Source organism: Phyllostomus hastatus, unplaced genomic scaffold (genome assembly GCF_019186645.2).
Source record: "Phyllostomus hastatus isolate PE091 unplaced genomic scaffold, TTU_PhHast_1.1 phas_scaffold_12, whole genome shotgun sequence".
NCBI lineage: Eukaryota > Metazoa > Chordata > Mammalia > Chiroptera > Phyllostomidae > Phyllostomus > Phyllostomus hastatus.
Window position 1 is genome coordinate 15,114,339 of NW_025334007.1, and position 12,052 is coordinate 15,126,390.

The following is a 12,052-nucleotide window of genomic DNA, read 5'->3' on the forward strand; positions in this document are numbered from 1 at the left end:
GGAGGGCAAGAATAGTGTGGGAAATGTAGAAGCTAAAGAACTTATGACACATGGACATGAACTAAAGTTGGGAATGTGGGTGGGAGTGGGTGGGCAGGGTGGAGGGGAGTGAAGGGGGAAAATGGGACAACTGTAATAGCAAAATCAATAAAATATATTTTAAAAAGCACAAGATGGTAGGTAACAGAAGCACAGAATAGACAGGGAGATGTTAAAAATGGTATAGGAAATGGAGTAGCCAAAGAACTTATATGCATGGATATGAACAATGGTGTGGGGATGGCTACTGGGAATGGGGGTACTGGGTGGAGGGGGCAAAGGGACAAAAATTTGGGCTACTGTACTAGCATAATCAATAAAATATATTTAAAAATAAACAGATCCAGATTCAGAAAGAGCAGATAATAAACTGGGAATGTGACAAAATACCATGTTAGATAGTGAAGTTATTACATTTTCATCAGTACCCCTCAAAGAGATAATTGGTGTGTTATATAAGGTTGAACTATATCAAAATGTCATTTTGTAGGTCAAAAGAGTTTCCTATTGGTTATTTCATACCAGTTAGTAACAACATCATGTAGATATGTTCCTTGTTATATCTGCATTATTGTGGTTTAGGTGCTAATGAGAAGTGACAGAGCTAAGGTTGACTGTTACATAGATGGCTCCCAATAAATCATCATTCTTCATTCATGCCCTGTATATTCATTCCCCTCTGACATTGGCTCTGGGCTGGGCCACGTAACTTGTTTTGGCCTGTGGGACATTAGCAAATATGATAAAAACAGAGACTATATGGTGCATGCACTGAACTGTGAGGCTCATCATCTTCAACCACTGCCTTAAGATCACTATGCTGTAAGGGAACCCAAGTTAGCGACATGGAGAACTATGGCATCCAGATTGACTGCCTCAGCTAACCTCAACCTCCCAGGGACTACATCCACCAGCTAAATGCAGCCAGAGGAGTGGCACTTAACCAAACCTGCAAAAGAACTGCTAGCCCAGCTGAATCACTGACAGAATTGTGAGAAATCCTAAATCTTGTTGTCTCAAGCCACTGAATTCTGAAATGGTTCATTACACAGAAGTATATAGTGGAAACACAGTAAATGGCTATGTGTGAAGGGCCTGGTAAACTATAGGCTGGACAACTAACACTATGATGATATGACTGTATAATTAGCACTAAGGTTTCTGTAAGAAGTGCATTACCCACTGGACCCAACATTAGAAAGAGATTCTTAAGGGATATTTTAAAGACCAGACCATTTACCTTTTGTCTCAGTAACTGTTCAGATTGTGACCTGGAGATGTTACCTGCAAACCAGCTGCAATAGGACAGAATTCCAATTTTAATAGATAATAATATTTAATTGCATAACTTGTTACTCAGCTTTCTAACTGTATCCTTATACAATATATAATTAACACTGTAGATGTTAAGTTATAGTTTTACTAATATTTTAAGCTAGTCATAGTTAATCAAAAGACTGTTCAGGGAATATGATTCAGTATATATGCCTATGAGAGACAGAAGAAAGAGATGATCAGGAACAAGGAGAGAGGCCTGGAGAGGTGAAGTGAGATTGTGTGTGAGACCCCCATATGCACACTTACACATATACTCATACTCACAGGCATACACACTTTGCTTGTGTCAGTAATTTTCCTGAGACCTGTCTTTGTTTGTTTTTAAAAAATATTTCAGCATTTCAATGTCAGAGCAGCAGAAGCTTAGGCCTAGTCCTGCCACATAATTTTTCATTTAAACCTTGGCACTTTAGTCTTTAATAGAATGGAGTAGAGATGCTCATGAACTTGTGGCCATAAAACAGATGCTTCTGTGATGCTGATAGAGCAGGAAGCTGGTGGCACCAACAACAGTGTGAGAAAGCAAACCCTAGATCATATTGTCCTCTGGTCCTCATCTCCCTTTGGCATCTCTTTGACTTTGAAGAGGGCATGTATCTCCTGATCATTTCCCATAATGCACACCCCTCACAAAACATTTGAATCTAGAAATGGTGGTGATATAGACTCTATAAGGTCAAATCTGGGTTTTCTGAACCAAAGAAAGACTTCCAATTCATCTCAATACTAAAATCCAAAATTAGAGATTCAGTTACATTGGTTTAAGTGTTTGTCATCTGTTAAAGTGCAGTCCTGTTTGGATAGTTTTGGTGCCCTTCTTTCTCAATCTTTTATGTCTTAGTTTGAATTATTACACCAGATGTGTTTCTGAGTATAAACTTTGGGGAAGAAAGTAGGGCTAAGAGGAAGTTTGAGGGTAGTAAAGAGATCATTATGCAAAGGGGTGGAGGATACAGTGTTTTTCCTCCAATGTGACACGTATGAGTAGGACTAGGCTGGATTAGAGGGAAAGAGGAAGAGTTGAAACAGTGATATGTACTTTATAAAGGCTCTCACTACACTTAGAGCCAATAAATCAATAACAGCAGTCATAAAAAACAGAGCTAAAAGTATGTATAATCTTAGTGTCAGAGCTGCAGTATGTCCTTTCACTCCCCCATCTTCCTAATGCCAATCTTTAAGTGTAGGAGACTTGTTTGACCTTATTTGTACAATGATAGAATCTTAGATTTTTGGAAAGGACTTTAACAGCCACTCTGACCCACTGGTCTCAGTATAGTTGGGGTGATCACACATTTTTATTTGCCCAAAGAGCCCAGTTGTAATATTTAATAGTGATTTTTTTCTATCTCTCTAAAGTACCATGATTTGGATGTTAAATAATACGGCTACTCTAGGAATAGGAATCTCTCAACATAAATGGTGTCATGAGTAAGTCTCAGTTGTGTTAACTTGTAAAATGACTGCATCATAAGTAACTTCAAAAATGAGACTCAATGCTAAAAAGATCCTTTAAACATCATCCTTGTGAGAGGCCTCTAGGGAAGAAATAATCAGCAGAAATGTCATATGCTGTATCTATGAAGATAAAGTGAAATGCCAGGGATACCAGGTATGTGTTGGGAACCGCCCTGACTGGTATCAGAAGCTGAAACCCCCACCTAGGCTAAGGCTAAGGGAACGCCCTTGGAACCCTAAGCCAGCAAGGAGACAAAAGCTTATCTTCCTGGCAGGAATGCTGCTTCTGCTGCTTTATTCATAACTGAACCCCCAAAAAGCTTGGTCGGTTAGCCAAAGACGGGTAAGATTCCCCACGGGGGCAATGACCTAAGACAGGCACGATCACTTTGGGAAGCCCCCCAAAAGAAGGACTTGGGGGGCTGCAGCAAAAGGGGGTGATGGATCCTTGCTCCTCGGCTTTGACATAGCCTGAGTTCTCAGCGTCTGGGGAAAAAACCTCCTTGTCTCCCAGTTGCCTTAGTTCCCTTGCTCCACCTAAGCCTGAAACAATGACAGGGTGGTGCAGCTCGGGTACTGAGAAGTGCGGATTCCCCGGGGTGATCAGGCCTAAGAAAGAACATGTAAATTCCTGTGAAGCCTTCTTTGTTTAGAATGCTCTCAGTTGAATGAGAAGGGTCTTAGGAGGAAGTTATTTTGTTCCTCAGTCTTACAGCTCTTTGACCCCGACTCAATAGACCGGCAGAGTTCTTTGTTTTCTATGGTTCCTTACTTCCCCCTAATGAGTACTGTACTTTACCTGAATTATTATGCAGAATGAGCCCAATAAAAGCAGGTATGGACTGTAAATTGGCGCGCTCCCCACTAGGGGGGGTGTCCATTCAGTCCCTACTTCCCCACAGAAACTAGTTTGTCTCTGTGCATGTGTGTTTTTTCTCGCGTGTTTATCGTTGAGCCATCCACAGCGTTCCATGGTCACTGCTGGCCAGTGACCCACGCGCAACAGGTATGTAATAAGTCCAATGAATATATACAGCCAATTTACATAATCTAGACTGGGAAAATATTTTCATTAGTAAAATCCCATTTTACTGTCACCTATCATCCAGATAAATGGCCCAGACCCTCACATGAGTTTACCTATGTAAACACAGCCTCTTTAGCAAGTCTGAACCATATGTTTTAATGCCTTTTGGAAAGAATGCATATAAACATCTAAGTCTAGTTTTAGAGAAAAACAGAGGACTTGCAAAACTCACTCATAGTCTTCCAGGTTTTCCTCTTCTTCAGATGAATCTGACTCATGAAATCCCCTTAAGAAGAGAGGAATCAACATGAATAGAAGAGAACCACCAAGAAATAATCCAAGGACCTAGTAGTGCAGTATTAAATCCCACCCTGCTTTCATCCATGTAAATAAAATGTAGACTGCTAGGTTTCCCTTTTTGAACTTGGGAAGGTATCAGCAAAGTGAACAGAGAGTGACTAAAAAGTAGAGTTCATGCTCACTTTAATGGGAAAGTGGATGTTTGATACAAGAAGACCCCAGGAGGCATGCAGGAATGTAGATTTCTTTGAGTCTTTCAGAAAAGTGGGCTCATGGAATAGATGAGGATGCCTTCAGGGACTGCTGTAGTATGCAGTTAAAAAAAATCTCAGGTTGTGCCCTGGCTGGTGTGGTTCAGTGGGTTGGGCATTGTCCTGCAAGCCAAAATATTTCTGGTTTGATTCCCAATCAGGGCACATGCCTGGGTTGCAGGCTAGGTCCTTGGTAGGAGGCATTTGAGAGGCAATCGATGTTTCTTTCACACTTTGATGTTTCTCCTCTCTCTCTTTCTCCCTCCCGTCCCCTCTCTCTAAAAATAGATAAATAAATAAAATCTTTAATAAAACTCGGGTTGTATATAGAGTTCTTCTTAGAGAAGCATTATTCAACTCTAGGTTGTTTTTCCCCCTGCTCAAGATACCTGAACCAGGTGTATTAGAGTTTATGATAACACCAGTGTATATCATAAATGATGGATGGGAGAAATCAGTGTCAAGGAAACAGAAACCTACAAGTTATAAATTCAGACCAATTTAAGGGTTCAGAGAGCAAAGTACATAGATTTTGGGGGTTTATATTTACTTCAAATATAAAGTCTAGTTGCAAAATTATTGCAAATTTGGTTAGTTTTCCTGCAAATGGTAGCCAATCCTGGGTGGATAGGACTATCTGTATTTGATATACCATGACATCTTTGAGGTGCTGTGATCCACAACATTTCTTTCTCTTTCGTTACTGCATGCAAAATCTTCACTGCTATTACAAAAAGAGAGAGACATACAGTCCATAAGATTATACTTATTTATAAATGTTAAATGACAAGAGAAAATTTGTTAGATATGTTTTAGCTTTATTGAACATTTTGACCCATGAGTTTCACTTGATTTGGAAATTTAAGCTAATGAGCCATTTTCACATTTTTGTCCTTTCAGGGACTCCAATAGAATGCTGTAGTTTGACAGTATTCATAAACATATATGTAAATTGTTAATAATGACTTATAATAGCCTCAAACAATAGAAAACTTGGATTAATAAATCATCTTGACTGGGTTTGCCCTGATATTCTTGTAGATATGCAACCATTCTGTCACATACATATGTAAACTAGGTTATTTTCTTCTTTACTGTTGTGTTTGCAATTAAAAGCCTTGAAAATACTGAACTTTTTAACTCCATGTGGACACAGGAAGATCAGCAGGATTTTCATAATCCTCTGTCACCCAACATTTTCTCTTTTATTTTGGGTGGTTAGCAGAGCATGAGGAAGTGCCTACCTCTCCAAGTTCACAGGCTGTTTTATTTGGAATGTAAAACCTATTTCCTGTTTGCCTTCATATCCCAGGCTCTTATTCAAAACCACACTTCATAGCGACAAGTTTCCTTAACAAGGAAATGCTCCTCTGGCTCCATTTCCAGGAGGGCCTACCCCTTTGCCTTTCCGAACAGCCTTGCTCACTAGCATAGTTTTTTTCACTTCATATCTTCATGAGAAAATATGTACTGAAAATGCTAAAAAATATAGTTAAAATTTTTCAATTAAACTTTTTAATGAAAAAGTTTGTCCATATAATGGAATACTATATACACATTCAAAATAATTAAGTAGGTTGCACAACAATGTGAATGTATTTAACACTAGTGAACTATGTGTCTAAAATTATCAAAAGGGTAAATTTTATTTGAGTTATGTTTTACCACAGTTAAAAATTTTTAACTAAAAACTAAGTACCCATATATCTTCATGTATTCAAATGGGGTAAATGTCCAAGACATTAAGTGAAAATACCAAATGGCAAAGAAGACTGTATGGTGAGAATCTGATTTTTAAAATTCTATATATAAGGTAACATATACATAGAAAACATTTTAGAGGAATGCACGTTGAAGATTCTACAATATTTGAATGTGTTTGTTAGAACATGAATTATTTTACTAGCCAGAAAAAAATAAAGATTAAAAAGCAGCTCAGGTAAAGATAGTATAAAGGACAGAAAGTTAATAAAAAGTATTATGTACTTATATGAGCTGAGAATCATGGCTGAGCTTTTTAAATTCAAGCTCCATGAAAATCTTTTAGCAATTATTGTAAATCACTCATATAGGTAATGTAATGCTGCTCATGATAAGAAGTGATTGATCAGTCTTTTGTTCAGATAACTAGCTTTCTGAAGTTCTAGGGAAAAACCCAGGATCGGAACTTAATTTTTGGTGCAAAACCTAAGAGGGTGTCAAAAAACTCAGTAACCAAGACAGTGTTTTAATAAAATATTTTTTAAAATAAACATGAACACAATGGAATTCTATGTAGCAGAAAGATAGAAGGAGCTCCTACCCTTTGCGACAGCATGGATGGAACTGGAAAGCATTATGCTAAGCAAAATAAAGCAGGTGGTGAAAGACAAATACCATATGATCTCACCTTTAACAGGAACCTAATCAACAAGACAAACAAACAAGCAAAATATAACCAAAGACACTAAAATTGAGAACAGGCTGACAGTGACCAGAGGGAAGAAGGGAGTGAATTTCAGGGGAAAAGGGGAAGGGTTTGCAGGAACAAGTATAAAGGACACATGGACAATAACAAGGGAGGCAGAGGAAATGGGAGGGAGGTGGAGAGGGCTGAGATGGGGGGAAAAGGCAGAAAACTATACTTGAACAACAATTAAAATTTTAAAAAATAAACGAACACAAAAGTCCATGATGAACAAAACATCAACATTTGAAAGAGGATCTGGCATCTGTGAGCTGGCGGCTCTGCAGCAGCCCCATGTGAGTCTGTAGTGCTGACTGCTTATCTGAATACTGGTCAGTCAGTTCCACTGCACACCTCCCTGAATGAATCACTCGAATTTCTGGCAGGGAGGGGACCTGGCACAAAGTTGGCACAACATCTATTGTCCTTGTATCTGAGTTTACTGTCTCCTTCTACAAGAACAGTGGGCTGTGGGCAAATAAATGTAACTCCTGCCCTCAGGCACCAGCTATAGATTAATACACTTGGATTCTGTCTCCATTTTGGAATGAAAGGTACCACGACTTGTTATGCTGAAGGCAATAAATAGCAAGAATACGTTCACATTTTTCAAGTTCTGTATAGACCTGTGGCTGTATCATTGGTACAGTGAGGCATTTGTTTTGGGTAAAACTGATGAGGATGGAAAGAATAAAACAATAAGAGGACAAAGGAGAAAACAAAAAAAAGAGATACATGGTGAGTCAGAAAGATGCTCTGCATGCTTTGTGGGGAAAGACAGACTTCTGTATCCTGGAGGAATGCTAATAACTAGATGAGAAGATGTCAGACAGTGAACAGCATGATGGGGAGGAAGTAGGAGGCAACAAATAAGGAAGGATAGTTAGTTGACCCTTTCTTTATTGCTGTCTTGTAATTTGATTTCATATTTATTGAGCATCAAATATGGGGCCGACTTGGTTCCAGACCCTAGAGATATACACAATTTAAGCACTGCCTTAAAAACATGAGGAGACTAATAGTATCCTGAGAAGGCAAGCTTGAAATGCTACTTGTCATTTGGCCAGTGATGCCCAAGCACTTTACAAAAGTTAGCCCACTCTAAGCTGTCTCATATAAAAGATATAACTTAAATATTCAGAGTTCTGGAATGTGATGTTATTAGGGGGGAAGGGGAGAGAAAGAAGATGGAATAAGATGCTCAAATATTATTTAGATCATTGGCTTGGATCGTCTAAATGCAAATAAATACTATGCTGCTCAGTCCCAGTGGGGCCACTGCTTCTGGCTTTTGGCTCAAACAGTGAATCTTTTATGACAAGACAGCCTTATCTCAGCTAAGGCATGCGTAGACAGCTTTGAGACTGAAGTACAAGGCAGTGGTGTAAAGTTTAGTCTACGTGCTGGGCAGCGCATAGACTAAAAAAGCTGAGGTTTACCTTTTCAGTTTTCTTACTTGCCACCAGTCAGGGCAGTCTTCTCTTGGAAGATGTCGCATATTGACGTTTGGCTGGGAGCCATAGTTTTTCTTTGAGTCACTGTCATACTGGGCTAGAGTGGTACTTGAAGATGGTTCTTCCATTCTGAAAATAGGAACTGCTCGAGGAATCTTCAGCTTTGGAAGACAAGATATTTTAATAGATCACAGGGAGGCACATGCACAGATTCATGTACTGGAAACTAACAACCAAGGTATATCAGCTCTTAAATTAAAAAGGAAGGAAGGAGGGAGGCAGAGAGGGAGAAAGGGAGGAGGAAGGGAACAGAGGGGGGAGAGAGAGAGAGAGAGAGAGAGAGAGAGAGAGAGAGAGAGAGAGAGAGAGAGAGAGAGAAAGAAAGAAAGAAAGAAAAAGAAAGAAAGAAAGAGAAAGAGAAAGAAAGAAGGAAGGAAGGAAGGAAGGAAGGAAAGAAGGAGAAGGGGAAGGGAAAGGAAGGAAGGAAAGAAGGAAGGAAGCAATACTAAGCATTGGCAAAGATATGCAGCAACAGGAACTCGCAACTTTGCTGGTTGGAGTTTGAAGTGGTAGAACCATAGAGAAAAGCTGTTCATAGAACCTACTAATGTTAGATGTGCACATACCCTATGATCTAAAAAGTCTATATATATATATATCCAACAGAGAAATCAAAAGGAGTGTAAAAGAATGTTCATAGCAGAATTATTTCAATTAGATAAAAACTGGAAACTACCTAAATGCCCATTATAAGGATAAAATATTAAACATATTGTGATTGTAGTAGGCTAAATAATGCCCCCACCCAAAATGTTCATGTCCTTATTCCGAGAACCCGTGAATGTTACCTTACATGGTAAGAGGGACTATATAGATGTGATTAAGTTAAGGATCTTGCGATGGGGAGATTATCCTGGTTTGTTGGGGTAGGCCCAATGTAACCAAGAGGGCCCTTTTAATTTTGTCAAAAGGGAGACAAAAAGGTCAGACATCAGAGAGAAGATGTAAGGATGGTAGCAGAGATCAGAGAGGAAAGAAAATGCTACACTATTGGCCTTGAAGATGGAGGGATGTGCTAGGAACCAAGGAGCACAGGTAGCCTCTAGAAGCTGGAAATAGATTTTCTTTTTCTTTTTAAAAATCCTTTATTTATTTTTAGAGAGAGGGGAAGGAAAGGAGTAAGAGAGGGAGAGAAACATCAATGTGTGGTTGCGTCTTGTGCACCCCTTGCTGGGGACCTGACCTGAAATGCAGGCATGTACCCTGACTGGGAATTGAACTACAACCCTTTGATTCGCAGGCCTGCACTCAATCCACTGAGCTATACCAGCCAGACCTGGAAATAGATTTTCCCCTGAAACCTCCAGAGGGAACACAGCCTTGTGAACCCATTTTAGACTTCTGATCTTCAGAACTATAAAAGAATAACTTTGTGTTAAGTCACTAAATTTGTTAAATTTGCTATTAAACAGCAATAAGAAACTAATACAATGGCACAATTAATATGCTGGTATTCTATACAGCAGTGAGAATAAACTGTAATCCCATACTAAAAAATTGGCAAATCTCATAAATTTAACAAAAGAAGACAATCAATGATTTCACTTATATACAGGTCAAAAGCAGGCAAATAATTTACAGTGTTATAAATCAGGCTAGTGATGACTCTGGGTGGGATATAGCAACTGAAAGGAAACATGAGGCTATCCCCAGGGATCTGTGATGTTCTGTTTCTTAATCTGAATGTGGGTTATAAGGATGTGGTCAGTTTGTGAAAACTGATCAAACTGAACACTTAGGGCTCATATACTTTTCTACATGCATGTTATACTTCAATTAGAAATTTACATAATATGTATATAACCTCTGAATTTATTTTTTTCTCACTGTATTTTACTTTTTTTTCCAGGGAGTAACATCCTGGAAATTTTAGTTATGTAGGGTACTGCTACTTATGAGCTGTGGGGTGGTTTTCTTCAAAGATAAAACCAGTGAAAATTTCCCTAATTGGAAATCTGAGCTGAAGAGTTAGAAAGTGAATTTTAATTTTCCTCAGCTCTATAAGTCCTCTACTGAATGCTCTGGTAAAAACAAAACAAGGAAAACATGCTTTCATAATAGTCTCTCTGATCTTTTAGGGCAGCTAATAATGAAAACAGACTTTGGCCATTGATTTACATGATTAATAATTTTCAACACATTTCCCAAAGAATTCCTTGCCCTAGACTAGATGCAGTAGTTTCCAGCTCCTAAATTATCCTCTGCTCTTAGATTTGTTTGAAACAAACTTTATTGGAGTACAATTTACATATCATAAAATTCACATATTATAAAAATTCAGTGACTTTTAGCAAATTTATCACGTTGAGCAACTATCACCATAACCCAGTCTGAGCACATTTCTATCAGCCCTATAAGGTCCCTGGTGTCCATTTATACCCAATCTTCATTCCCACCCTGGCCTCAGGCAACCACTAATTGACCTTTTTTCCCTATAGATTAGCTTAGCTTGAACATTGCTTTTAGGTGTGTCATAGGGCCATAATTTTCAAGCTTTAGGACTGGAGCATGCATCTAAACCAAAACAGCAATGGTGCTGATAACAACAACAACAAAAACAACCCTCAAACCTTAATAATTATATTAATATCCTGAGGGTTGCCATAACAAATTAGTACATATTTGGTGGATTCGAGCAATAGTTTGTCACAGTTCTGGAGGCTAGAAGTCCAAAATCAAGGTTTCAGCCTGACCATGTTCCCTTGAAAAGCTCTAGGGGAGAATCTTACTAGTCTCTTTGAGTTTCTGGTGGTTCTAGGTGTTCTTTGGCTTGTGATATTCTTTTCTGTGTGTCTCTGTGTCCTTTCATCTCCTTGTAAAACACCAGTGGTTGGGTTTTATGGCCCATTCTAATCCACTATAATCTCAACTCAGTCCTTAACTAATTACATCTGCAAAGACCCTGTTTAGGCCACAATCTGATATTCTGGGTGAACATGAAATTTGGGGGACATAATTTAACCTACTATAACAAGGGGTTTCTTTTTACCCTTCATGTTGGTTCACAGAATTATATTCTTTTTACTTAGAAACATAGAATTGTGTGTGGATGTGTGTAACTGAAAATAAGTACCCAAGATAACATAGAACTCATGGATGAGTGGAAATGCTTCCTAAATTTCAGGTGAGCTTCCAGAAAACCACCGGGAGCCCATTTTATGTGTCTCCTGGCACTTGAAGAGGCTGACGCTTGACTAGGAAGTCTAAAAGCAGGAGACTGGCTATGAACCTAAGCCTAAGAAAGCAGAGAACAAGGAAATCAGCAGCCTGTATTGTAGTACCAAGCAATGTACAGTTTTATTAACCAAAGTGGTCAAGGTTTTGATTGTTTTCCTGGAGGCCAACTCCACCCTTTGGGAGAGGGTTGATGGGGAGCCATCTTGAAAACTCTGCCCAAGATTGGTGAATTGACCAAGCAGAAAAGTTGAAGGCTAAAAACCCAAGAACTAAGAGTTGAGACATTTCCTCTGTCATAAAACTACATTTGGATGTGCACCCCAGTGTAAAACTCATAAAAGTCTCCTGTAAGATAAAGAATCAGCATTGGAAAACTGTCTTACCGAGCCCTGGCTGGTGTAGCTCAGTGGATTGAGTGCGGGCTGGGAACCAAAGTGTCCCAGGTTCGATTCCCAGCCAGGGTACATTCCTGGGTTGCAGGCCATAACCCCCAGCAACCACA

The 12,052-nt window shown here is 39.0% G+C and overlaps 1 protein-coding gene across 2 annotated transcripts in view; it reads right to left on the bottom strand.

Annotated features, from left to right (window-relative positions):
- Positions 1-12,052, bottom strand: part of BMX (BMX non-receptor tyrosine kinase) — a 52,890-nt gene that overhangs the window by 24,830 nt on the left and 16,008 nt on the right. The window contains exons 7-10 of one of the 2 annotated variants that reach the window (XM_045856017.1): positions 8,299-8,474; positions 5,066-5,134; positions 4,095-4,148; positions 1,280-1,334 (exon numbers count right to left, since the gene is read on the bottom strand). In XM_045856017.1, coding sequence (XP_045711973.1) covers positions 1,280-1,334; positions 4,095-4,148; positions 5,066-5,134; positions 8,299-8,474 — 354 coding nt within the window. Of the gene's footprint in view, positions 1-1,279; positions 1,335-4,094; positions 4,149-5,065; positions 5,138-8,298; positions 8,475-12,052 lie in introns of both variants that reach the window. The other variant, XM_045856016.1, reaches the window with a different exon arrangement.